The sequence below is a fragment of the Cucurbita moschata genome, unplaced genomic scaffold (assembly GCF_002738365.1).
Source record: "Cucurbita moschata cultivar Rifu unplaced genomic scaffold, Cmos_1.0 Cmo_Scf00008, whole genome shotgun sequence".
NCBI lineage: Eukaryota > Viridiplantae > Streptophyta > Magnoliopsida > Cucurbitales > Cucurbitaceae > Cucurbita > Cucurbita moschata.
Genome location: NW_019268524.1, coordinates 3,310,716 through 3,337,166, shown reverse-complemented (window position 1 = coordinate 3,337,166; position 26,451 = coordinate 3,310,716). Strand labels below are relative to the sequence as shown.

The following is a 26,451-nucleotide window of genomic DNA, read 5'->3' as shown; positions in this document are numbered from 1 at the left end:
ATTTTTTTATTAATATAGCGTGTTTATATATTTTAAAAAAAATTTGTTAAATAATGATTTACCTTCTTTGGCAGTATAAAGATAATTTCCCACCAGTGGAAAAAAAAAAGTAAATGGATTATTTATTTGCCTTAAAATGAAAATAAAAAAATATATAAAAAAAGATTAGGTCCTACCGGGAGTCGAACCCAGGTCGCTGGATTCAAAGTCCAGAGTGCTAACCACTACACCATAGAACCTGTTTTGAGGGAGAAATTATAAAATTTTAAATGACTTCATTAAATATTCATATCAAATATTTATAAACTCTATAATTTTAATAAAATCAATTTTTTGCTCTCAAAATTAAGGTTGACCAAGCCATAAATTATCAACACAAATATAGTTAAATTGTTAATGACTTTCCTGACGTGGAATGTTTATCCACGTTGGATTAAATGGGTGTGATTTTCCACGTAAGTATTTTTATTTTTATCTTTTTTCACAAAAGAAATATGTGGCATTTATTTATTTATTTATTGTTGAAAAGGACACGGCGCGTTTGGCAATAATTCCCAGATATATAATTTAAAACAAATAAATAAAAAGAAAAAAAAAATAGATGCCGAGTCAAACCGGAGACCGTTAGCGTGTCAGCTAATTTACAGGCAATGTCGGTACGATTTAATAGATGGAGGAAATAAATAATAATAATAATAATCCATATTATAAAATAAAAATATGCTCAAAATTAGATTATATTAAATACATTGTAATTTTATAAAATTACAATAATTCCACGTCAGCAATAGATTAATCAAGGATTGACCATGCCACATGGACTAACTAATATCTCTTGAATTTAAAAAATAAATTAAGATATTAATTATCATCGATGTAATTTAATTAATATAAAATCTTAATTTTGATGATTTAATAATTATGAAAAATATTATGTTATATTTATGAAAAAAAATTTAAAGAAAGTTTGTAATTTTTTGTAATTAAAAAAAAAATATTTGGAAATAGAAATATACCAATTAATATTACCCCACATAATAATTTCCTTTTTTTTAGAAAATTTAATTCAACGTGAAGGGTCTCAATCTATTTTTTTTTTTAATATAAAAAACCATATTTTTCCTTTATTATTATTATTTTTGTTTCCATATATTTCTTCAATTTCTGTTCTTCAAGCAGCGGTTGTTCTTCCAATTCACCACACTTCGTCTCTTAGAAACTGCGATTTTTCTCTTAGGTCACATCTTCTGTTATTGTTTCGAGTTCGCTAAGATTAACTCCGAACTTGTTCATTATTGTTGTTTGTAACCGCGATTCGTCGTTTACGACCTCGAAATCTCCGTCGACCGTTGCAGCCAGCGTCGGAGTCAGTGTCGTATTCTGAACCGGAGGAATGACGCAGTCGCCGGATTTCGGAGGCGATTACACCGACGGAACTCACCACGTACAGTCCTTTTCGTCGACCTCTCTCTACTCTTCTTCGTCTCGCCGAGATGTTTATTACAGGTTCAATTTAATCTCTGGCTTATATCGCTTACTGTGTAGTTAATATTTAGTTCTACAAATATCTGTTTCTGCTCTACTGGTCTCTGAATTACTTTTTTTTCGTTCTGATCGGAGGGGTGAGTGAAATTCCCCGATTTCTTGGTTTTTACCTTAATTTAATCGATTTCGAACTGATTGGTATTTCGGGAGTTGTGATAGCTCTTTGATACGATATGATCCGACTGATTTGGGTGTAAAATTTACTGAATTAGGTTCCATAGGATAGTAGTCGAGGGGAATTCGAAAGATTTAAGGAAACAGTGAAGTTATATATGGGGTTTCTGCGTTTAAATTGGAATTGGAGAAGAGTATCAATAGCTGTAACAGTGCAGAAGCAGCGCACTGATTGGCCTGACCTGTTTTGAAAATTCCTGTAGTTATTAGCATGATGGAGATGGCTGGTGTTCTTCGAATTTGATGAATTTATTTAACCCAATTATAGAGGAACACAGTTTAATATTGAGATGTGATGAGGGGTTATTGATTGAGCTTGAGACTTGACCTACCTGTAAACTTCCACCCGTAATAATATCACTCTGCCATGTGGTTGACTTGGATTGTATATTGCAGTTCCTTCTTTTTCATGTTTAAACTCTTCCTTCTACTTTCTCTGGTAGCTAAGCTATACATCAATTCTCATGGTCCACTAAGAAAAAAGAGGAACAACTACCAATGGTGCTTTTATGAAAGAGTTTGACTAGTATGACCTTTTTGTAGATTAGGGGTTAATACAATCTCGATAGTATTGAACCTAAACCCAATTCCCACGTTCCATGAAGAAAACGAGAGGAACAACTACCCAATGGTGCTTTTATGAAAGAGTTTGTCTAGTATGACCTTTTTTGTAGATTAGGGGTTCATACAATCTTGATAGTATCGAACCTAAACCCAATTCCCCCGTTCCACGAAGAGAACGAGAGAAACAACTACCCAATGGTGCTTTTACGAAAGAATTTAACTAATATGACTTTTTTTTTTAGATTAGGGTTAATACAATCTTGACAATATCAAACTTAAAAATCTACTTTCGGTTGCTCTTTCTAGTGGGGAGGACTTTTGTAGACGTATATGCAATTTGTGATTGTGATCCCGACTCAGAGGATGTCCCAAGAAGACGACCAAAGAAAAGGGTTATATACTTTCATTGAGATAATGTGCCTAGAATCCTTCTTATAACTTCTTAAAAACGCCTTAGACTGATCCAGACAACAAATGAATTAGTCATGATCCTCTCATTTCATGGCACCTTGTCATAAACAAGCCCTGTTTCTAGGGAAGATAAAGTTGATAAATCTAATTGGGAATCCTCCAAATCCTTATTTTTCTTAGTTGGCGCCTAAATTGCCACTGGCCAATCATATTTGCATTTCCTGTTTGCTTTTTGGTCAACTTATAATGACAATGGTTTACTTCATGCAGCTGTGGTGCTTGTGGATATGAACTGAACTTGAGCTCTTCTAACCGCAATACATCGACCATTGGCTCTAAATATGGTAAGTCGATAAAGCGAGGGATCATATCGTTTCTAAACGTCGACGATAGCAGATTTACTCAGGTTGATGAACTTCAGTGTGTGCCTCATTTCTCGAAGCACTCTTGGGGTCTGTTTCGTCGAAGAATCAAACTACTGTGTCGAAAGTGTGAAAACCATATTGGAAATGCTGACACAAGCCACACTTTCTCCACCCCACTTGTTTCAGATGGATCAGATTCATCTTTCCCCAGTGAAGTCTCTAGGTGTACGAAATATGAAGTTAAAATCCGTGCCTTACAACCCTCATCTTCACACGAATTTGACCCCTCAGTTATTTAAACAACGGGACAAGGCTTTACTGAATGGGTCCTCCTCCGAGTGTGCTATTTACTTGTGAATAAGAATTGGGTCTGAAATGGAAGCAAGTGTAATTGAAAGGATTCACAGCTATTGTTCCTGCCAACTAAAGGATGATTTATACGTGGGAGTTGTTTCGAAGCTACTGATGTTTTTGCCTTATTTTTCGTTTTGCAAAGAAGCATTGTTTAATGTGGCTTTATCGAAGTAACTTATAGGTTAAAGTTATAAATTTAGTCTTCAAATTCTTAGGTTTGTATTTATTTGGTTTCTAAGTTTTAAAACGTGTCTATAATAGTTCTTTGAACTTTGAAATTTCATATTCAGAACTTATAAAAATGACTCCATTAGATATAAGACCTTAACTTTTTATTTTATATTTAGTAGGCTCGAAACAGGAAATCATTAACTCAATTGATACAAAATTGAAAATTTCAAAGACCTATTAAACATAAAATTGAAAATCTTAAAGACCTATTAAACATACACGTAACATAAAATAAGAACAAATTTAACGTAACATAAAATAAGAACAAATTTAACGTAACATAAAATAAGAACAAATTTAACCAAACCTCTATAAGCTGGCTCAAACCTTCGAGGCAAAAGAGGTAAGAATCAGTTAGAGCAATCTGAAAGATGTTCAGAACAGATACAAGTTGAGTTTCGATTTGATTGTCACCAATAACTTAGCACTGACACATTTACAGTTGAAATGAATCTGAACTAAACGAATAAGATCTTTTACATATCATCAAACAAGATTCATACATATTTAATCACATAAAACACATCACAAATATAACACTACAGAAACAAAACTGATGCCTTTCTCATTTCTTATTAAGAGTCAGTCAAAGTCCAGTATTCGTGAATATAGTTGAAGACAATCTTGAAAAATGTTTAATAGAAGCAAACCAGAATCACAAGACAACCTAGGGAAACGTAGTGGATAATAAATGGAGATGATGAATCCTGGACAACCAACCTAATTCCAAGGATGGATAGTTTCTCCATGTCCAAGTTGTGCACAACTTCATCAGGCATATAGTTTTTTGAGGTCTTCTGAGAATTCCTTCCTAATTATTTCTCTTTTGAGCTTGAGAGCTGCAGTAACTAGCCCAGATTCTGGAGTCCATGGGTTAGATAGCAATTTGATCTTTGCAGGGATCTCAAACTTCTCTAATCGTGCCTTCTTTGCTTCCTGGTAACAAGTATAAAAACATGAACAATTTACACCATGTCCCTTTCTCTTTTAGTTTCTTCAACGAATACCAAAGGAACTTTGCTATTTATATTAAATTGCCTTGCATTCTTTTCTTCATGGGGAATGGGGTCAAAATTATCACCATTAGCTAAATAGGCACAACGATGAAGAAACCTTCTCTCTCCCGAGTTTTTTTTAAGAACATATACATAAAAAGAAACCCGAAATGTAAACTTCCATGGAATATTTGTTTCTGTTTCAAGAAGTTTCTTTTTAAATGGGAATTTCCCTTGAGAATAACCATTCAAATAGGAAATTTCCAAAAAAAAAAATTCTGTTATTTAACCATGATTAAAAAAGTAATTTTCCACGAGAAATTTCTGACCCGATCCCTACAAAATTAAACGATATTTTGCAAGGATGGAAAGTTAAATGGGGGCAGGGATGTGTACATCCTAGGGAGGAGTTAAAATAGATGAACAACCAAGGGCTCTTGTGGTAAGCACAAGGGGCCTAGAGATGAGATTAGATGCAAACATGAAATCCAAGTCAGAATACAGATACCTTTATGAGTGATGCTTGCACTTCCTTCACTACTTCTTCTTTAGTACAGAGTTCAGCGAAATCACTTGCATTGATTCCTTGCTTAGAAGCCCATTCTTCTACAGCATGTTGAGAGGCCACAACAAGAGCCACACAGAAACTATGGAAGGGATCGGCGTGCAGCATTATATTGTCAACATATGGGCTAACGCTGAGTGCGGCTTCAACCTGTAGGAAACATTACTTAGGAAACAAAGAAATTGATATAAAAAGTAAAAAAGATGTAATTTGCATGTCATACCTTTCCCAAGGAAACATATTCTCCATGTTGAAGTTTTACTATATCCTTCTTACGGTCAATAATTTCAAGGCAACCATCAGCATGAAACTGCCCTATGTCACCAGTGTAGAACCACCGCATTCCCCTCTCATCGACCTTTGCAACAAATATAGATTGCATCAAAAGCAAATTTGTGGAAAGCATACTACAGGTATCAACACCAGCAACAAGGAGACTTTACCTTGTATGATTCGCTAGTCTTTTCTTCATTCTTGAAATATCCAAGTGTTACATTTGGACCGCCAATTACAATTTCTCCCCGTGGCCTTGGCAAATCACTACTTAAGTATCCACCTTCTGGCCAATCAATCAACTGAGAAAGTAAAACAAAATTCCTTAAGGTTGACCATCGGAGAACAAATGCGATGATCACACTAAAAACCATCTAACAGAAATGTCATTGGATAGAGAAAATTAGGCGCAAAGACTAAGAGCAGTGGCCCTTGCTTTACTCAGTAAACTCAAAGCCAGCAAGCTCTATTTCAAGGTTTGGTATATTGTTTGATCACTTTTTCTAAGTCTCCAGTTCTGGACGTAATACAATCAGGCCAGTGTATTTGATGAAAAATACAGCAGCAAACTATTTTTTTCCTTGGGCATTCTTGGTTTTGTGCAATTTCTGTTGAAAATGACGGACCTTTTTTTTTTTTTCAAATCTCGGATGTTAATATTATAGATGCACAGCATACTTATAAGTAATCTGGAGCACTTGTATACAGATAATGCATAGATACCTTAACAAACGAGCAAGGAAGTGGAGCTCCTACTCGACCAACGGTCAAGTCATCAAACTCAGAGAATGTTCCACCAGCACAAGTCTCAGTAAGACCATAACCCTGCCCTATTGGAGCACTGAAAATAGGATACCATGAGATACATATGCAAGATGGTAACTGCAAGCACACATGCATGTATGGTAAAATGATGGACCGTGAACGTAGTTTTAATATCTATTATTGGTTGTAGGACTGTAGTATCTTTATCCACCGCCAAATTATATCCGTCACGTGTAGCATTCATTAGCATTTATTTATTATCAACAGTCATGGATGGTTTATGCCGCATATATAATGGAATCAACAAAATAAAATGCCAGTGAAAAATATACACTAGGCTAAAACCTCATCAAAACGGTTTAAAACCCTATATGCATCAAGACAAACACATTATTCGGTATCTCTTGTGTAATTTGTATCCAGATTTGATATCAAATAGTCCATAGCATCTGAAATTTAGAAATCCAGCAGTAAAGTTTCATTTGTTCTTGGACAATTGTCTGTAAGACAGGTGAACTCTGACAGTAAAAGCCTATGGCATTCATAAGATTTGCATGTCATACATACTTGAGACAAATGTTGATGAATCTTTGGGTATCACCAGAAAGGGGCGCCCCTCCGGACAACAGAAAACGAAGGCGACCTCCAAGAATTGCTTGAACCTTTCTAAACACAAGAAAGTTCCATAAAAGCTTTTCCAGACCCCAAGCCCCAAACCAACTACCATTCATGGCAGATAACCTACGAGAATATGCCAAATCAAACAATTTCTTTGCTAATCCACCTGTCCCGTTCACCTGAAATCAGAAGACTCATCATTATAACCACCAAATAAATGGATAGCAAAGCATGAGTGTTCAGATAAATGGCATATGAACAAAAATGTGCATGCAACATTGACAAACCTTTTTAAGAACCCCTTCTCGAACACGATCTAAAATTGCTGGGACAGCCGTCATCACTGTTGGCACAAGAGCAGTTGCATCGCCCTTTGTCCCTCGCTTAATCTTGTTAGATGTATCGGTAAGTGTCAAAGGAGACCCATAACCAATAGCACATCCAACACCAGCCATTACATTCTAAGAAACGAAGATAACATATAAGATTTAGTCATAAAACAGCAAAAGTGAAAAATAATTTGAATTCTACTAAACAGTAAAAGAGTAACATAAAGCTACCAAACATATGAAATTCGAAGAATACAAACCTCTGCTGCTAACTCAAGGATATGAGCCATGGGTAAGTATGCGAGATATGTATCCTTCTTCCCGAGACCAGGAACTATAGTCATGACAGCAGAAACTGTAGCCAATACATTTGCATGTGTCATCATCACACCCTGTACACACAGCCATTATCAATAAATTATTAGCAGCAGTTGCAGAACAATGTTAAACAAAATAGGCAACTACAAACAAGTGGCAGAAAATAACAAAGGGACGCAGTGGAAAAGAAATCAAGCTCTACAGAACCTCAAGGTATCAGTAAGTTAAGGAGAATCATTGTGTATCTTAATAAAGATAACATTCCAAGATATACTGAGCTCTCAAGTTTCCCAAGTAGATAGAGAATACTCATTGCAGAACTTTAAATGCAGTCATAAAGCTTAAAAAATAAATTATCAGAAGGGTAAAAAGAAATGAAACTCGAGTATGTGGTACGTATGTATGTGTGTGCAAATGTATATATTATGTGTGTGTACATAAGTGCCTACGTACAAACATAGATGTTTCCCACCTTGGGCAATCCAGTGCTTCCGCTTGTATACATTATAACTGCAATATCAGCTGAGATGGGTAACTCAGCACCCATGTTAGTTTCTTGGCCAAGCATTTGAACTTTAGCAAATGAGGTCATTTTCCAGTCCCCGTTTTGCTCAGAATTTATAATGCTTTGCGGAATCTCATCCATACATACCACATTCCTCACTGTCTTAAGCTGTCCACTGATACCTAACAGTTTATTCAACTCTTTCTGGCCACATATCACAGTCGTGACTTCTGTCTGGAGATGAAAACGACTAATATGATCACACATCATGTATAAATAATCAAAAGCAAAGTAAGATATTTTAATTGCAGGAATTTGCAGGGGAATAACCAACAAAACAGATTGAATATGGAGAGATAGAGGGCAGAATTTGAGAGCAAAAACATATTTTTCATAAACACAAGGCTGGTTTCCTGCTCCAGTTTAAGAAAAAATTAATAATGGTTGTACAATGAATGTGGAGAATAAAAAATGTAGCTTCATTTAACATTTGCGCGCAGCATCTGTGCATGCTTGCAAATGAGAGAGAGAGAGAGAGACGATCGAGAGAACCTCATTCAACGAGTGACATAATGCCTCTTCCCCTAAAGATGCATAGATAGTTACGACAGTGATATTGCGCCTAAAGCATCCCTGGAACAAGAAAACACACAAGCCATATTATATAACTGCAATAAAAGAAAAAAAGAAGCTAAATCTTGCTAGAAAATTAACCTCACAAACTCTAAGTAAATATTTATAAATTAATGTAGAATAAAATATCAGAAAATGCATTGACAACATTTCTTGACAAAAGAAAAAATAAATCTCAAAATTTATTCCAAATATTGATGCAAGATACAACAAACAAGTCACGAAAGAGAAACACCTGCAAGGCAATAAACCATTCTTCTCTAGTGTCAGCAAAGATTGCTGCACGTTCTCCTTTATTATGCCCAATTTGTACGAGACCAGAAGCAAAGCTGCACACAGCTTCAAATGTTTGACCATAAGTTAGCCACTCGTAATCACCCAAATGAAACTTCTCAAAGGATCTTCCATCTGCAGTTATTTCAGTTTCTTTTGAAATCAATTTCCGGGTTCCGAGTAAATGTCTGTCTTGGTGCTGCTTGCAAGAGTACTCAAAGAGTTCTGCAAGAGTGAAGATTCCTTCCCATGCTGTTTCCACAGGCTCAGTGCACTTACTGTTCCGAACAGCAAACCCAGGATCCCCACCAGCATCGACAGGCAAGCCTCTTTTCTTTGATTTTTTTGAATTCCGGAAGAAAAATGTAGCTACAATAGGTACCAGAACACCAACGATATATGCGCTCATTTCTTACAGACTTCAGGCACCGAGCGTAACTAAAAGATGAAAAAATAAGCTAAATTCAGCAATATCTTTTAGAGAGTATCAGTCAATCGCAAACAACGAATGGACCTATATGAAGACTCGATCTGTCTCTGCTGATTAATGACAATGAAAATAAACAAAATGACTAAACCGACATAGTCTGAAAGTCTGAAAGTTCTCCTTTTAAGAAAGCTTCGACGAATACACTTTTCCAGATTCCATCCAAGCACCAGCAGGCACGTCTCACATGAGTAACAACACAAGCGACGACAAAAGCCAAAAACAAAATTCCCTCACATAAACGCAAGGAAAATCAAAGCACAGCAATAAAGTAAAACACCAAAACAACACAGTTCGTACCACAACAATCGAAAACAAATCTTTCCAAAAGCAAACGAATCAAGCATACATACCTTCAGCTTCTTCTCTCGCCGTCGATACAACCAACAACAGAGAAACAAAAGACAAATTCAGAGGTACAACATTGACCAACACGAAAGATCAAGACCGAGAAACAGATGCGTCGTAAAAAGCAGCTCAAAACAGTAATCTCCGAGTTTGGAGGAAGGAAGCGGAACAATTTATGAGTGGAAACGGAATCAGGCGGAGGCGCCAATGCAGAAAGAGATTGAACTTTCAGCCTACGAAAGCGAATCAGCTGCAGCTTAAGCGACTTTTCTATGATTTTCCAGAGCGCAGCAATGAATGAAGGAATGATGGCGAAAGCAGGCTGAGACTAAGGGCTTTACCATACGGATCGACGTTGGGGTATGGAAAAGGGCGACTCTGACCGTAGGAAAATGGGATGCGGACTGTGAAGTTGGATAAATTCCAGATTTCTGATTTCAATCCTGGCCGTTCATGGCAGTTATCCGACCTTTTCCGCCTCTTTTTTTTTTTTTTTTTCTTTTTTCTTTTTTTAATTTAATTTTATTCTAGAAGAGTTTTTGTCAATAGCGTAAGAATTAATCTTTTTTTAAAATATAAGAATTAAAATATTATATTATTATAGCAAAAGTTAAAAACAATGTCAGCAATCCAACCGATCAAAACTAGTATTTTATATTTAAAAAAACCAAATTTATCAGAAAATAATATATATATCTTAAATAATTAATTATAAGGGTTTACGAAATAATATAACGTTTGAGATTTGGGTTATTAATTTCGAATCCACATGATATGAAAGTGTTTAATTCCGGCAACTTAAATGATTCCATAGGCATATTAATTTTCATCAATAATCTAAAAAAAAAAAAAAGAAAAAAAAGAGTAGAAGTTGCATTGGAATGGATGGTTTAAAAATCAAATTAAATTAATACATCATTTGTATACTTATTCGTTATTCTCGAGTGATTTTGGACCATAAAAATTAAATTCAGATAGATAGATAGAACAAAGTGCGCTTTTCTTTCTTTAGGAAGCCTTAGGTCAACTCTTAACTTAGACCGCATTCTAACTTGAAGATTATTATACTTTTATAGCATAAGCGTTAGAGTATTTAGACAGTTAGGAATCACGGCTCTCTACAATGGTATGATATTTTCCACTTTCAGCATAAACTCTCATGATTTTACTTTGGGTTTCCTAAAAAGACCTCGTACCAATAGAGATAGTATTTTCCTCGCTTATAAACTCATGATCTTCCACTAAATTAACCAATGTAGGACTCACTCCCAATAATCCTCAACATAGACCACATTCTAACTTGAAGATAATTATATGTACTTAGACCACATTCTAACCCGAAGATTGTAATACTTTTATAACATAAGCAACAGAGTGTTTGTAGCATGCAATATACCAGTGTCAACGAGATGACTCTATCTATTTGGAATAATTTGGTCCAGGGTAAGTTGTATAAGCAGTGAAGAAATTAGAGAAGAGGAAGACAATGCCAAAATTGAACACGTGAGCAAAATTGGGCTCGAAATAAAGATTACTACACTGACGACTCAAAACCCAGCTTTGGCCTTGTCAAATCAAGTTGAACCAACCAAGGTTGAACGCATGTAGACGACACTTAAACAAACAGACAAGTGTTTAGAGGAGCCAAAATCTAACCTTGTTCTGACCCCATTTGAAAGTAAAGAGAGAGAAACTACAGTTTCATTTGAACATACTGCAACAGATGTCAACTATTTCATGGCTAATTTGAGCTTAGTTCAACTATTTCAACCATATCAATTAACTATTTTACGTTACTACATGTTTCAACTATAGAAGAGAACAAACAAGTATGTATTCATTTATTTATGTTTGAAACAATAGACACAGTACCTATTTAAAAGGTTATGTGGGTAGAAAATAAAAACTGCATGCAATTGATTTGGATTTTAATAATGCACCAGCATTACTGATCCAAGAAAACACTTGGGAGGCTGTTAGAACTTCATTCTTTTTTAGTCCTAAAACTCTGAGTATAATTTTCATTTAATTTTCAAAATGTTACACTTTTATTCCTAAATTTAGAGTTCAATTTTCATTTAGTATAATTTTTAAAAATACTTAAAAATCCAGACTCCAAATATCAAAATGTCAATCTAAATAAATGCAATTGTTCTAGTCTAAATGTACGAGCCTTCTAGAGTTCCTTAATCCCTAAGCTTAAATAAAAGATAATCATGTAATCAGATAAGATTTGAAAGGTCACCTTGACAATGGTCCCTTTGCCTCGGCCAGTGTTTCGATCATAAGCAGAACACATGGCAATTGACCCTCGAATTTGGCTAAACATCTGTGCTTTGAAATAATAAAATGAAAATGTTATATTATACTCGGCTTGCATCGATCTAGCCCATATCGATTTGGTCAGAATTGCATATAATAAAAAGAATAATCGAGACAGAGGCCGAGTTAAGGAATTGACTTGGACAAAAATATCGAATTCACTTCTAAGATGGAACATCACAAAAATAACAGGAAATGGAATAATCTGTTCATTTTTCGGCCATTGACCGAACCTAAGAACAACCATTCACTAGCTTTTTTTCTTTAATAAAGACAAGAACTAGCGTATTTATTTGAAGGGTGAATCTGTTCAAGGCCCCCTAGTTTTTTAATTCAAAGATTCATGCCTATAAGATATAAAGGAAATCGAAGTCAACTGAATAAAAAAGAAAAAAGTCAAATAGAGGGAACTTTGCGCAACAATATACCGACCTGAAGGTTTCAGCCTTGTGGGGGTCTTCTATTGATGTTATCCTGAGGATTTGCACCGGAGGCTGCTCCGGTGAACATCTGCATCATAGATCTCAAAGCACCATTGAGATCCTGTGGCATTCCATCTCCAACGCTGAAACTGAAATTTGCATCCATATTTGTTCTTGGATCATCTGCTGATCCATTTCCGCTTCTGTTCTCTTCTCCCCCGACTCCGGTATGTTGCCCATGGTTAGCAGCCATGTTCATGAATATGTTTGAGATTTCGGAAGGTAAAGTGCCATTAAAGGGCATAGAAGGGAAGGGAGGTGATGGGCTGTCATTCCTTGACGCTCCACTAGACTGCTGGTATTGGGATTCTTGACTTCGACTGGATGAACCCTGCATAGAATTAAATCCATGGAAGATAAATTGTAGTGAAGTGAGCAGAAGGATGAGCAAGCAAAAATTAGCAGGCTACTGCTCATTACATATTCAAATTGGATCGCATTTGCAACATTTCTACTAACTTCAAGTGGCTGAACAATAGCACTTTTGGTTCCTGAAGCCATTTCATTCACATCACATTAATGAAGTAAATTTTCCAGCACTCTTATATGGCCACAGAAAGATATTACATACTTGATCATTACGGAAAAACAATTTACTCTGGACTTCAAGAATTCTGACCCATGACCACTAGATAATGTTGATTATTAAGAGAGAACTAGTAAAGTAGTAGGATTCTGAGAGAGCAACACAATGAATAGGAGTTGGCATAGACAAAAACATGGCAACATTTTTTTTTTTTTTTATCTTGAATTTGGAAGAGATCGAGATCATTTTCATTCTAGGGCCGTCAATTATATTAGGTGGTTACAATGCTTAAATTATACCATCCGTAGGAAGTGGCCTATTTCGCACTTCAAAATCCAAATATTTGTACCACAACTCATAGGAGGAGCAATCAATGGCTTCCTTGAACTTACTAGCTTCTATTACAAGTTTGAGAACCAACAATCCTTGGTGAAGGGATCGTTTGTTTCATGAGAAAATAAAGTACATTGTACCTGCTCATGGTGAGTTTGTCGCTGTGCTTCCTTTAACTTCTGTTCAGCTACCTACGAGTTGAAATAAAACATTTTCAAACAATAATAGTGTTACAGTAATAGAAAAATCAGTTCTGGTGGTGAAAGTCAATGCATTGTTTAATTTAACGAAATGAAGCTTTCAGTATTGAGAAATATGAAAGAATAGAAGTCACAGTGTATTAACTCGAATATTTTCCCTGACAGCTTCATTGTTTGGATCCAACTGCAAGGCTGCACATTAAAGCTGGCATTTTAAAATGCATTCGATATGGGTAATAAAAAACATAGTATGTGCAAAAAAGAAGACCTAATCAGTTCCAAATACATATAGTTCTCTACAAATACTTTCACAATTGAACATAAGTTTAATTAGCCTAATGCACTGCATGGGGTTTAATGTTCGAAGTCTCACCAACCTTTCATAAATCCTTTATCAATAGCATCACGATAGCTCCCCTGGTCATATAAAGCCAAGCCCAGACGACTATATGCCTTGCTATAATTTGGGTCAATTTCAATGGATTTCAAAGAGTCTCTTGTTGCTTCAGAGTATTTTTGGATTTGAGTGTAAGCAGCTGCCCTAAGGAGTTTTAATTTTTTTGACATTGAAAAAAAATCCATCAATACAAAATTGGGTGAGGAAAATAACAACAATGAATCTGTCTTCCATACATTTCAATGAAATTAAAAATTGACAAAAGAGCCAAGTAAACCAAGGACAAAGTAGTTATAAAGATAATGGTTGTGAGCCGATACATTTTTACGTTCATACAAATTTTTTGTCTGTGCATTTGTGATTCGACAATATTTAATATCAAAATATTTGGATAATATGGAATATTGAAAGAGCGGTAGGAGAAGCCTAGGTATGTCCAGGATCTTAATCATCCATAAATCATTTTTACGAAAATTTGACAAATGTTAAGTTTCTCATATAACTAATGATAGCATTTATTTTTTTTCAAAACATTCAGTTTACAAGGGTGGCAAACTAATCTGCATAACTCAGAAAAGTGAATGTATGAGTGAATTAGTTCTTATCTCATACATATAGAAGAAAAAGAAATTCCTTAACTAGCACGATTAGATACTCTATTGCAATTCGTATTAATGCTCTTTATGATATAACAGAATTCTACCTGTTACAGTAGTAAATGGCATTATTTTCACATAGTGCAATTGCACAGCTATACAACTCAATTGCGTCGGAGTATAGTTTTGACTGCATAGCCCTGTTACCTAAAACAGAACATATTTTTCCATATTAGAACCTTTCAGTGAGCTGGGCCTATAAAAAGAGAGATTGGAAGATCAATTAGACTGCAAAAATAATGTCTTATTTTATCAAATAAAGGATAAATGTAAGCATGAAGAGTACGTCTAAATAATAAAAAGCGAAGTATCTAAACGATACATTTGTGCGAAGGTAACCAATTATTACCTTTACCATATTAAATGAATGTGCGGAAGGACAGGAAATCATACGATAAAATAGAACAGGCTAAAAATTATTTCTTAGGAGTTGTGATACCAAGGGACTTCAAGGACTCAGCCAGGTTTTTGTGATTAATTTCGGTGCATCCAGATCTTTCCATTTCCTGAAGCAATGAGAAATTTGGTTAAGGATTATCCAAGGAAGCAAGGGAAGAGAAAGGGAAGGGTACTCTTCAAAAGTAAGAGAACGTTCTATGAGGCAATGAACCAGTAGCAGATAAGTTACTAACTGCATTAAGAATATCTAGCAACAGATGCTGAGATAAGGCACACACAGAGATAAAAATTCATCTGAAGCAACAAAAGAACAAAAAAAATCATACTCCAAGAGCATCATGAAACAAACGAGTTGCTCGCTCGAGTTGGTCAGGATCATCCCTCCCATCTGCTGAGGTCCTAAAATATCGAAGTTTTTCAAGTGCAAGAACAAATTGCCCAAAAAGTTCATCTTGCAATACTCCTGCAAAAATGTTGACCAACGCAGAAAAAATGAAAAGAAAAAAGAATCCAAACCACCAATTTAATTGATTCAACATATACAATCCTACACAATTCTTTTACAGAAAAATATTTTTATAATATCTTTTTTTAAAAAAAAGAGGAACATACAAAAAGAAGAGCATCAAAAATCCCTTTTCAAAATTCCTATTAGAAAAGGAAAAGGAATCCCTCTTTCAAAGAAGAAAAAGAAAGGACTGACAATCGAGGAAAAAAAACTTTAGAAAGACCAATCCTCTAGAATACAAGGTGTCAAGCCATCCCTCCTTTTCTTCAAGGAGACTCGATTCTTTCAACCCAATTAATCCAACAAAGTTCTGAAAGCGAACATTTAAAAATAATTCTTCCTCCTACTAGAAGCTCTTGCAATACTGTCTCCATGAAACAAAGGATAATGCTTCCTTTGGAATTTTGAATAAAAATTAAATTGACTTGACCCATGAATCTCATAGTAAAATTACGTGAGAGAAAAACAAAGGTTAATCACGAACAATTCATGGGCCCTATTACAAAGAAAATCATCATTATGATAAGAGGAAACAAAACACCTTCCTCTTCCTGCAACAAAATCACAATTATTTAGGCCTCCTTCCACAGCTATTTTGTTTTTTATTTTATGCTTTTAAAAATTTAAATTATAAATGCTATTTCCATTCATGCATTTCTTTGAGTTGTTATCTATTTTATAAAAGTGTGACGTCTGAGTAAATGAAGGGTACATGAATAAATCGAGACCACATCAGAATGAGAGTGATTCTAAGGATACGATAGATAAGAAATAATTAAAAGAATTGAAAATCACTACCTATACTAACAAGGCACATCTTTTTTTCGTGACTCATAGAAACTCCAAAACTAAGCATGCTTAGCTTGGAGCAATTATATGTGGGGGCAGTCTTCCCTCTTAGTATCATCTTATGGGGGCTACATAGAAATACTAGGACCATCAAGTGAAAAATATGGATTCCAAACTCTGATCTAAATCTTAGACATGAGGTGTTACATATAGTATCAGAGTGAGGCCACTTCCAATAGGATATAGTTCAAAAACGAACTAATATGGAAGCTAGTGGGCATGTGACACACAAGTAAAGGAGTACATTAATGAACCAAGATTACATTCGAATGAAAGTGATTCTAAGAATATGATGGTTAAAAAAAGCTTAAAAGAATTGAAAGTCACTACCTATACCAACAAAGTGCACCTTCCTTTTCAATTGCTTAATCATAGAAACTTCAAATTCAAGTGCGCTTAGCTTGGAACTATTCTATGTTGGGTTACATCTTAGAAATTTTCCTAAAAAACATGTGAGTGAAAGATAAAGGATGCTAAAAAAATCTCTGTTAGTTTGTAGGGATAGTCTCCACTTTTAAAAGTAATTCAAAACACGTACGTGACATGGTCATAAGAGATGTAGGAAAATGTCGAGGTCATCTGGTGCCAAATCCGGATTCCAAATCCTGATATGAATCTCGGGCATGAGGGATCACAAAAAAGAAGTCAAAATTTAAAGACAAAAAGATAAGTAGCCTTTAAAAACCAGTTATCATTTTTTAAATTTGGTTTATAATTCAAATATATTTGTAAAATGGTAAAAGACAAAAAACTAAAACAATTGAGAGGAAATAAATCTAATTTTTTAAAACAAAAAACTTAAAACAAGATTATTATCAAATGATGCCTTAGCTCCTCCAAAGCTCAAAGAAAGCAAACCTTTATATCAAATAAGGAGGTAATAAAATATAGGATAAACAAAAAAAAAATGTAAATATATGGAATGGGAAATTATAATGGAAATCCGAAGACGACAAAAGATTTAGCCACTCCAAATTAAAAATTATCTTTGAAGAAGTTCTTGTTTCTTGTTTTTTTTTTTTTTGTTTCTTTCTTTTTAAAAAGCGCTTATGTTTCTTTCCTTCATCAATTCCAAGTAAAATTGTCATATATCATTGCAATCGCCACCAATTAGTCACAAGTTAGCAACTTGAGCATAGTTTCTTTTTCTTTTTCTTTTTCTTTTTCTTTTTTTTTTTTTTTTTCATGTAAACTTGCAGTTTTGATTTAGTTTGAACCTGGTCCAGTGGTCATTGCAGTTAGTCTTATGGATGGTGACCAAACAAGTGAAAACTTGTACTTCTAAGTGCAATTTTGTCACCATCTTTTCTACCACTATTGTTCCCTGCGTTACAATTAGCAAAATAGAGAGGTGAAACAAAATTTTCAGACGAAATCTCCAACAGCTACAATTACTACATTTTGCAGGCTCCCATTTTCATATTGAGCATAAACATTTAGTAATTAAACCATGAAAAAGACCTACTTTCCATGTGTAATTGCAAAGTCAGTTCTAGATCTAAGTCAAATTCCTTTTTTTTTTTTTCCACATACCAAACACAAATGATGCATATATATCTAGACTGAGAGACAATGCTTCAAAATTCCGAATTCACCAAGCATGATCCTTCTACTGCTTTAAGGTACTTCAACTAAGGTTCACAACTTTTCTACAACCCTTGAAACCTAAGAGGGAATCTTGAAGAATAAGAGGTAATAAGAGTGGGATGCTGATGTGTAGTTTCTATTTTCTATGAATACAGCTAAAATTACATATAATATGTGTATATATATATCAAAGACAAAGGTATACAAGGAACAGAAAAAAAAAAAAAAGAGGAGAAAACATACCTAAGGGATGAGATTCTCTTGAACAATCATCCCCCTGGATTAATTGAGAGAGAGAAAATCAAAACTCAACAATCAAATAAGACAATCAGATAAGTTATAATTGATTGAATTCAAAACATTTTCAAACAAACACGAACACTAATAAAAACATTTATGAGTGTACATAAAATTATATAATTTGGATGCTTTGAAGTGCCGAACAACATTACTTAGCAACATCATTTCTTACTTTCTAAAAGTAGACTAAACAGAGAACCTATTCCAAGAAAAAGAAAAAAGAAAATGAAAATTACTACACAAGATCAATCAAGAGGAGATGGGATCAAATTCAGACCTTACAATCGGGGCATGCAGACCTTACAATCAGGCCTTAATGAACACTATTTTGAAATTCCGGGATGTACGTTTCACTTCTACTTTTGGCTCAAAATGTTGAAATGAAAAACGCACTGCAGATAATCTCATTCTGGCTACACATTTGACCATGTTTACAGATTGAAATACCAATGCGACATATTTCAATGCTGACCTAACGATGATAAACTTCACAAATTATTTTTATACACACAAATGGCATGGAATTCAAAGCGTATATGAAGACATGGAAATTAGCACAGAGAATTAATGACTTAATATTGCTGAAATTTTCATGAACAGAAAACCGCAAGGCTAGCTGACCTGAGGTCTTGATGACTTTGACAAATTGGCGCCAGAATCATTCACATTGAGAGAACTGCAATGTTCCATCGGAACGGCTCCATTATCAACAGATGAATTAGTTCCAGAACGCTGAAAAGATTCCGTTGAACTAAAAATGCCTACTAGCGAATTGAATTCCGCTAACTCGCCGGCAGCAGGAGACTGAACTTTAAACACTTGTTCTAAACATTGTTTTGCTACCTCAATGCCCTCAACATCAACACCTGGACCTGGCTCCACTGTGCACAAAACAAATATGATAAGATAACGAATTAGAATTGCTTAATGGAAACCCTAAAACAAACATCAAAGTAGTAACGAACATCACTTAATACAACACATCGCTTCACTCCACTAAAATTGCCTAATGTACACAAATTCGACACGACACAATACATTCCAGTAATTCAGCATCGAAAATCTATCATAAAAAACCTACTCCGCAATCGCGCTAAATCATTAGCAGAAGAAAAACCTACTGAAGAGCGTCGAAAACTGCTCAACTACAACATTACAGGAACATAAACGATCGTGAAAAGGGAGAAAAGCAGATACCAGAGTTAAGAAAGTCAAGAAAGGCACGAACGATGCGACAAGCGACGGGAGAGTCGGTCCTCAAGTTAGCCATGGGCAAGCGCACATGATAAGAAGGCGCGAACCGTCTGAACACAGTTAACGAGAGCTCGGCTCCGCCTGAAAACCTAGAATGGAGCTGTGAGGCAAAAGGCGGTGATGGGACTTGGAATGGTCGGAGTTGCAGAAGTCTTGAGGGAGTTGAGAAGCTCAGAAGTGGCAACCTTCTGCTGGTCCTGGAGATTAAAAAAGCTGCGGCGGTAATTTCCAATTCCACGTGGCAATAGAACCGAAATACACCATTAAAAAAAAGTAATAATAAAAAAAACAAAAAAAAACCGACATGTACCTTCCGTGAAGTTCACGTGGAATATATAATTTTTTATTAAGAAAATTACGTGGAATATATATATAGATATATATATTATTGATTAAAAATGGTAATTTCATAAAATTTGATTTTGAATACAATAAAAGTTTTAATTATTCTAACTATTTGAGTCGCTTTCAAAATGGTAATAAGCATAGCATATTTTGACTATTCATTCCAATTTTCATTTATATTATTACATAGGTAATATATATATTCTTTTAGATATATAATAAATGCGGTAATAGAGAGAAAAAAAAGTTATATTTTTCTAAATTATTTTTAGATATATAATTGTTTTATTTTTTTTATACTTTAAATACTTATATTAGGTTTTTTTTCACAATGAATAAGTGATTTCAACCCTTAATCAATAATACATGTATATTATTATGTACATATTATAAGTAAATTTCGTTACATTAATTATTAGGCATAAAATAGAAATATAGAATGATAATAAAATAATATTCAGCTTATTTCACTCAAGTAATATCAATACTATTAAGATCAAATATTTATTTAAAAATAAAATTAGGTAAAATTTAGGAATAAAATAAATTTAGGTTGTCAACTATTATTTTGTTTTTTTTTCAGTCTAAAATTCAACTATTATGTTATATAAGTTATTGAATGCATATGATTTTTTTTTTTTTTTTTTTTGAACACGAACATTTTTAAAGTCTAATAGTTAAACTAAAACCCAACTAGAAAAATGGTTAATGAATTAAAATAACATCTAATAAATAAATGTAATGTATTTAAAATTTGTTTTTACAGAAACATATTAATTTAATTCTAGAAAAATTAAACTAGCAGAAATTACTACCAAAAAACATAAAGAAACTGCTTTAACGAAAAACTTGGAACTGTAAGAACCAATCAATATAAGTATGTATGTCTATATGTGTGTATATGTACATGTGCGCATGTATGTATGCATGCATGCATGTATGTATGTATGTATGCATGTCACTAAAATAAAATAAAAAAGAAAGAAGAAATTAGAAAGCCGTTACTTGAACAATGCAGTAAGTATCCAAAATTGTTACTTGAGCTTTTCTATACAGAGACACTTTTCTCCAATATGTACATGTGGAAAGGGTTCAAACAAGCCAAAGATTGGATGCAGTTGGATCACAGTTGAGCTAATTTTTTACTTTTTAACTTAATCCAAAGTGTTCATTCCTATAATCACCAAACACTACCATTTTCATAACCCTCTAAACAATGGTTAGGGTAGGAAACCAGTACCTCAAGACAGCAAATGCTCGTATTTGATACTTCCAACAACCTGAAAATGAGCAAGAAGATTTATTAGATACAAACATATTCACGTTATCATATCATTCACCACTCCTCAACACAGCTTTCTTTCTTCAAGAAGAACTCTCCCGCAACTCAATTGATGAGGACATTGTTGGAGAGACAGCCCGTTTTCGCCTCCGTCCAACGATAGCCTCCTGATTCACAGTTTTATTGATCTTCGTTGCTCTAGAGGAAATGGCTTCAACTTGCTTACAAGCTTTCATGCTTATTGAGGAACATGGGTTGATAGTGGGCTTTCATGCAACAAAAGGACAAATCACAAATCATATGGAACTCATAAGATAATCGGTAAAGAATAAAGAACAACAGTAGATGCATACCAAAATGAACTGAGATTGAAATGTCTTAATAACTCTTCCAATAAAACATTCATCCAAAGCATGTTGAGAAAGCTGCCTGGAATTTACCTGGAAAGAAGGGTAATAATCATATGTTAAATGTCCATTTGAGATCGTATCCTCAAGCACACAACAAGTTAATTTTCTTTGGCAAACTCACTCTATATAGTGATAATGGCAGCAAAATCTGCCTTGGGGCACATGATAGGGAGACTCCGGAATAATTTGGAGCAGTTACAAAAGAGAGACCAATGTCCGCTAAAATGTGTAACTTCTGAAATTAAAGAGATAAAAGAAAAGGAAAAGCTTTCAGCTGATGAAATTGTGTGATGACAAAGGCCAGTGATAATATAAATGAATTACTACAAACTCTCACAGGTGATGTTTCAACATCCACAGCATCCTCAACCCTCTTAATGGCACGAAAAATACTGTGCAAATACAGAACGGTATCCTTTGCAACATTTACATCTGCATTGACTAACATCTGCAACGTAAATAGGAGGGGGCTGCAAAAAGAGCATGTTCCAAGCAGAGACACCAATTGATATTATGGAGGAAAAGTTTTAACATCAACAATGATTCAAACAGAAGGCACATTTACCTACAAAATTGAGCATATTCATTTTCATCTTGACAGACTGTATGCGGGAAGCCTGAATCATGAGCTAGAATATATATCAAGAATACTACTATATACGCTGGAACAAAGGTCACTGATCCACCTTGACCCACAGAATTTTGATGAATCTGAGCTATCTTCCTATATTGCTCAATAAATTCTGCCATATATTTGAGTGACTGAAATGAAATGAAGTGTATCATCAGAATATGAATCATAGAACCATATAGCAAAGGTACCTAAGCATAACACTGCTGCATAATTGACAGAAATAGACATACATCATCCTGAAGATCCTTCAAGCTATCTGAGATCCAAAATGCAAAAACACAAGCATATCGAGTAGGTATAGCCTGCTCCTTTAGTAACTTGCGTGCTTTGTCAATAAATAGCCTTCTAACCAAAGAAGAGGAGTCCTGAAATGGAGCAGTAAATAAAAGTACCAGGTGGTTATAAAGGGGTCTCTTGGAAGACTAACATCCATATGCAGAAATATATGAAGATGAAACAGGCTGAACCGAATGACATCCACTATATACACATTTTAACTAAACTTCATAAAAAGCATATCAAGGAAAAAATTCTCGATTAGTCCTTTTTCTTAAAGAATACTTCCACTTTTCCTCATTCTGATTTGTGCTAGTGAAAGTTAGATGAGGAAGGAGAGCTTACCGACCTCAAATAGGTTGGTAATCCTTTTCTATGGCCTGAGGACATTCCTACCTTTCTTTATATCAATACTACTAAGGAGATAACTTACAGTAGCCTTTTGAACAAAACTACAAAATAAAGCGCTTAAATCTTTGGGTAAAAAAATTAATTACAATCATCAGCATAAAATTAACAATAACATGACGTACTGCCATCAATACTTATAGAATAAAGGTTGCCTGTATTTTCAGTCTAGGGTCTCTCATCCTCCAGTCACAATTAGTCATGTCCTTAGTTTAATCAATTATGAATCCACACTGTTTGCATAAGAGCTCCCAGTTTTCTTATGATTCACGTTCATCTGTTTCTAAGCAGATTTATGACCACAGCAACCAAACAAATGTACCTTTGCCATCAAGATTGCAAAACGGAAAATCTCCGGTGTAATTTGTGAATCCCATCTTTTGGCAAGACGAAGAACTGATTTTGCAGCAGCTAATCTGATTCGAGCTTGATCACTATCACTGTATCATAAAATCTCCAGAAGTAAATAATGCCCTAGTATATTTTTATTAGCGACTAAGGTAACATAAGGCTTAGGGAAAATATAAAAAAAAAATACCAATCTTGATTGAGAAAATAAAAGAACAGTGTATTCTCTTGAAAGTAGGAACGCAAAAAAAAAAAAGTTTAGAAAAGAATTCAACAATGGGGAAAAATGTGCAGTAGTCCAGAAAAATATTAATTGAATAGCAACAAATCATGCAATCTTCAGAAGGTTGACAATATTGCAGCTTCAAACCAAAGATTATAGATCAGTAAAACTTAACAAGGAACAACTGCTGTAGGAATCTTGTATGATCCGGAAAATTTTTTAAAACAAGTTTTATCTATCAATGCACTTAAATACATACGTAGGGATGTTCCCAACAGAAGGTTCACACGCGTTCAGCATCCCTAATAAAATTTTCAGAAACTCATCAACATTTCTTCTAGGAGTTCCTTGATGTGGCAAAAAACTCTTAACGATTGTTTTCAGCCCATAAATCTGCAAAGAAAAAAGAAAGAATAACTCTACAAAAATGGAGAAAAATCATCAGTAGGCCACCAAGTAGGACTAGTAGCCTCTAATTATTCAAGAACACAGCGTATCTCACATTACGTGAATTCAATGTCTATTAAGTAGGACTACTGCCACAACAAAATCAATTTAAATTGCAAGAAACGGTCTTATCTGAGATATTGAATTAATTTGACTTAGTTTCCTTCAAAAAGAAGTTTGCCAATGATAAAATTTCTTTTTATTGGTCAACGTCATTGAGAGATCCATGGAAAAATCCTTTAATGGTACATTTTCTAGAAGCATGAGGACTATTGAAGATCATAAATTGAAATTCCCGCGTCCAACAGTCATTTCTCTTGGTCTAATTTGAGGGATTCTCCATGTCCTGTATTTACTGATTTCGGAAGTGGATGGCTGGTTTCACGACTCTAGAGATTCAAGGACAATGAAGGCTACTTTGGATGACTTCCCCACAGTCCGAGATTAGTTCTTTTTGGTAGATCCAACCCAATTCAAATTTGAAAATGTGTGGTTGTCTTATAAAAAGAATAGAGATATGAGAGAGATCAATTTATTGTTGGATTCCTTATGGTGCCTTTCAATATTTTGTTTTCAGGTAACTATTTCATTCTTTTGTTACAAGGTACATGGAGTAACTTTCTATAATAACCACTCTCGTTCAAAGGGTTGATGTCTTGTCTTTCCCTCATACAAATTCCTCCAATGCCCGTCTAAGATTAATGTACAAAACAGGTGAAAATCGCAACTTAATAGACTGAAAAATAAATGAAACCCGAGTCTCCATAGGGGTTTACCTTTAAATCGCAAGAATTGCTATCCCCGTCTAATGTATTGAAATTATCTGATAGGTCCACCTTCATGAGTAAGGTTAAAAGACCGGTCAAAAAGATTTTGCGGAAGCAAAAATCAACAAAACTAGAAGGCACTGGCAGGGAAGATCAGATATACATATAATTATTTTAGAAAAGTAAACTCGAAAAAGGAAGTTGGTAAGAATTACTTGGAGGATTTTTTCATATATATAAGGTGTGATCCCTAGATCATGATCATCAAAGGTTGAAACAGAATATTCTGCAATACAACCTAAAGATTGCAATATTGTGGGGAGATTCATTCCCCTGTGTAGAGAATCAACAAGTTCCTGGAGAAAAAAAAAAAAGAGAGAGAGAGAAGGGTTCCGTAAGCTATTTTTCTGAATGCCAATAAACTATAAAAAGAATATATGAATAGAAATGCCTCAAAAATATATTTGTCCGTACCTTACATAATTTAGAGAACAAAAAATTCCCAGAAGTACCAGCTAAAGCTGCAATGGCAGAAACAGCACTCTTTGATTGAGCACGAGTACCCTCCAAGCATAATCTCTCCAGAAATGGGTATACATCACTATTAGGGGAAGGGAAACAGAAACAAGGAAATTTTAGGATACTTTGCATCCCCAACTATGCAGAAGTTCATGTGCACCACAGCACTCATACACATCGAAAGACTCGTGCATCCAAACACAGAAGAGTCTAAGTACTATGACTCTTCAGTGTTTCAGATTCTTTTTATCTCAGCGTAATGCCGTAAATGAGCCAACTAACATCAAGCCACCGAAAAACATTATCCTAAGCTTACAGCTAGCAACTAAAGACTTCAAACAAGTACACGAACAAGAAAAAAAAGTTAAAAAGTTAATAAGACGTTTTCTTAAAACAATTATCAACCAAGTATGCATCTTTCAACCATTTGTCTTATATCAATTATCTACCGGTTTTAGTAGACAGAAACAAACAAGAAATAAAATTAGTCATCCTACAATTCTACTCTAAACTTGGAAGTAAAAGGTTCAAGTTTCTCCCAGTAAGGAGATACTTGTATAAAGCAAGCCATCCACGCCTTTCTCAACGTCACATAATATTAATCTAACTGTAAGAGATTCCAAAGTCTGCAATAAATATTTTAAAAATTACAGATTTTTTTTTAATCAAGAAAATGAGAGAGAAATGAAAGAATACAAGAGAGAAGAAGATTTAGAAGTCAACCATAAAACTGTCGTAAACATTAACATCATATGGTTGGTAAGCATTTGGCACTAGGGAAGGGAGAGTAACGAGATCAAACACAAGTATTAAACAACGAAGTGAAAGGAGAATAGGTACAAAAACACTGCCAAACATTATAGCTTCGAAGTTTTCATTGTTTTTTTAACTTGAAAAGTAAAATGACGTGTAATGAACATGTAAGCAGCAAATGGTGAATACCTGAGTTCAATTGATAAGTGAGGGCCTGCTTTTGAGAATACTTCGATCAGCTTACTATCTATTGGGTTGCTTTCTTCCAACAACCTTAGCAGTTGACCTTCCAAGCCTCTGATGAGTGAAGGGAAAATGCCGATAATAGCCTACGATCAAATGGCCGTGCTGACTGAGTACCGAGGTCCTCCCCTCGAGTGTGTTTATTGTAAAGCAATGTTTTTCTTTCATTCCTTTTTTTTTTTTTTTTTTTTTTTTTTTTTTTTTTTTTTTTTTTTTTTTTTTTTTTTTTT

The 26,451-nt window shown here is 34.5% G+C and overlaps 4 protein-coding genes and 1 non-coding gene across 9 annotated transcripts in view; 1 reads left to right on the top strand and 4 right to left on the bottom strand.

The window, feature by feature from the left end:
- Positions 1–167: 167 nt before the first annotated feature.
- Positions 168–239, bottom strand: TRNAQ-UUG. The gene has a single exon. It is a non-coding gene; the product is annotated as a tRNA-Gln (tRNA).
- Positions 240–1,136: 897 nt separating this feature from the next.
- LOC111445766 (uncharacterized protein At4g08330, chloroplastic) lies at positions 1,137–3,637 on the top strand. The gene is made up of 2 exons (XM_023084235.1): positions 1,137–1,506; positions 2,965–3,637. Exons 1-2 carry the CDS (start codon positions 1,394–1,396, stop codon positions 3,356–3,358), a joined length of 507 nt encoding a protein of 168 aa, XP_022940003.1. The 5' UTR covers positions 1,137–1,393; the 3' UTR covers positions 3,359–3,637.
- A 543-nt stretch (positions 3,638–4,180) lies between these two features.
- On the bottom strand, positions 4,181–10,160 carry LOC111446296 (long chain acyl-CoA synthetase 9, chloroplastic). Of its 3 annotated transcripts, none has more exons than XM_023085045.1 (12): positions 9,759–10,160; positions 8,881–9,356; positions 8,565–8,645; positions 7,980–8,246; positions 7,450–7,581; positions 7,148–7,321; positions 6,810–7,039; positions 6,201–6,318; positions 5,648–5,779; positions 5,428–5,562; positions 5,148–5,354; positions 4,181–4,580 (listed from the first exon to the last, which is right to left on the bottom strand). In XM_023085045.1, the coding sequence occupies exons 2-12, from the start codon at positions 9,325–9,327 to the stop codon at positions 4,416–4,418; spliced, it is 2,088 nt and encodes a 695-aa protein (XP_022940813.1). In that variant the 5' UTR covers positions 9,328–9,356; positions 9,759–10,160; the 3' UTR covers positions 4,181–4,415. The 3 variants fall into 3 exon arrangements, with proteins under 3 accessions (XP_022940813.1, XP_022940814.1, XP_022940815.1); XM_023085046.1 differs by lacking the exon at positions 9,759–10,160 and adding an exon at positions 9,501–9,711; XM_023085047.1 differs by lacking the exon at positions 9,759–10,160 and adding an exon at positions 9,433–9,454.
- A 992-nt stretch (positions 10,161–11,152) lies between these two features.
- Positions 11,153–21,169, bottom strand: LOC111446452 (small glutamine-rich tetratricopeptide repeat-containing protein 2). 3 transcript variants are annotated; one of them, XM_023085279.1, is made up of 12 exons: positions 21,152–21,169; positions 19,510–19,763; positions 18,934–19,193; positions 18,256–18,289; positions 15,395–15,531; positions 15,109–15,175; positions 14,717–14,809; positions 13,994–14,167; positions 13,762–13,808; positions 13,557–13,607; positions 12,508–12,888; positions 11,153–12,082 (listed from the first exon to the last, which is right to left on the bottom strand). In XM_023085279.1, the coding sequence occupies exons 2-11, from the start codon at positions 19,580–19,582 to the stop codon at positions 12,517–12,519; spliced, it is 1,308 nt and encodes a 435-aa protein (XP_022941047.1). In that variant the 5' UTR covers positions 19,583–19,763; positions 21,152–21,169; the 3' UTR covers positions 11,153–12,082; positions 12,508–12,516. The 3 variants fall into 3 exon arrangements, with proteins under 3 accessions (XP_022941047.1, XP_022941046.1, XP_022941048.1); XM_023085278.1 differs by lacking the exon at positions 11,153–12,082 and having other exon boundaries at positions 12,202–12,888; XM_023085280.1 differs by lacking the exons at positions 11,153–12,082; positions 21,152–21,169 and having other exon boundaries at positions 12,202–12,888; positions 13,994–14,157; positions 14,717–14,816.
- LOC111446451 (sister chromatid cohesion protein PDS5 homolog A) overlaps positions 20,917–26,451 on the bottom strand; it is a 12,832-nt gene continuing 7,297 nt past the window's right edge. Inside the window, exons 13-24 of the mRNA XM_023085277.1 lie at positions 26,168–26,307; positions 25,181–25,307; positions 24,922–25,062; positions 24,716–24,775; positions 23,752–23,885; positions 23,244–23,361; positions 22,468–22,602; positions 22,169–22,365; positions 21,941–22,073; positions 21,725–21,838; positions 21,547–21,633; positions 20,917–21,459 (exon numbers count right to left, since the gene is read on the bottom strand). Of these exons, the coding sequence (XP_022941045.1) occupies positions 21,277–21,459; positions 21,547–21,633; positions 21,725–21,838; positions 21,941–22,073; positions 22,169–22,365; positions 22,468–22,602; positions 23,244–23,361; positions 23,752–23,885; positions 24,716–24,775; positions 24,922–25,062; positions 25,181–25,307; positions 26,168–26,307 (1,569 nt within the window). The 3' untranslated portion in view covers positions 20,917–21,276. The remainder of the gene's footprint in view (positions 21,460–21,546; positions 21,634–21,724; positions 21,839–21,940; positions 22,074–22,168; positions 22,366–22,467; positions 22,603–23,243; positions 23,362–23,751; positions 23,886–24,715; positions 24,776–24,921; positions 25,063–25,180; positions 25,308–26,167; positions 26,308–26,451) is intronic.

Coding starts and splice junctions, on each gene's coding strand:
- LOC111446452 (XM_023085279.1), bottom strand. CDS start 19,582: ATGGCTAACTTGAGGACCGACTCTCCCGTCGCTTGTCGCATCGTTCGT. Junction 15,532..18,255: donor AAGAGAATCTCATCCCTTAG/GTATGTTTTCTC, acceptor ACATTTTTGCAG/GAGTATTGCAAGATGAACTT. Junction 15,176..15,394: donor TGTTTCATGATGCTCTTGGA/GTATGATTTTTT, acceptor TCATTGCTTCAG/GAAATGGAAAGATCTGGATG.
- LOC111446296 (XM_023085045.1), bottom strand. CDS start 9,327: ATGAGCGCATATATCGTTGGTGTTCTGGTACCTATTGTAGCTACATTT. Junction 7,322..7,449: donor TCCTTGAGTTAGCAGCAGAG/GTTTGTATTCTT, acceptor TTCGTTTCTTAG/AATGTAATGGCTGGTGTTGG. Junction 7,040..7,147: donor GAGAAGGGGTTCTTAAAAAG/GTTTGTCAATGT, acceptor TTCTGATTTCAG/GTGAACGGGACAGGTGGATT.
- LOC111445766 (XM_023084235.1), top strand. CDS start 1,394: ATGACGCAGTCGCCGGATTTCGGAGGCGATTACACCGACGGAACTCAC. Junction 1,507..2,964: donor CGCCGAGATGTTTATTACAG/GTTCAATTTAAT, acceptor TACTTCATGCAG/CTGTGGTGCTTGTGGATATG.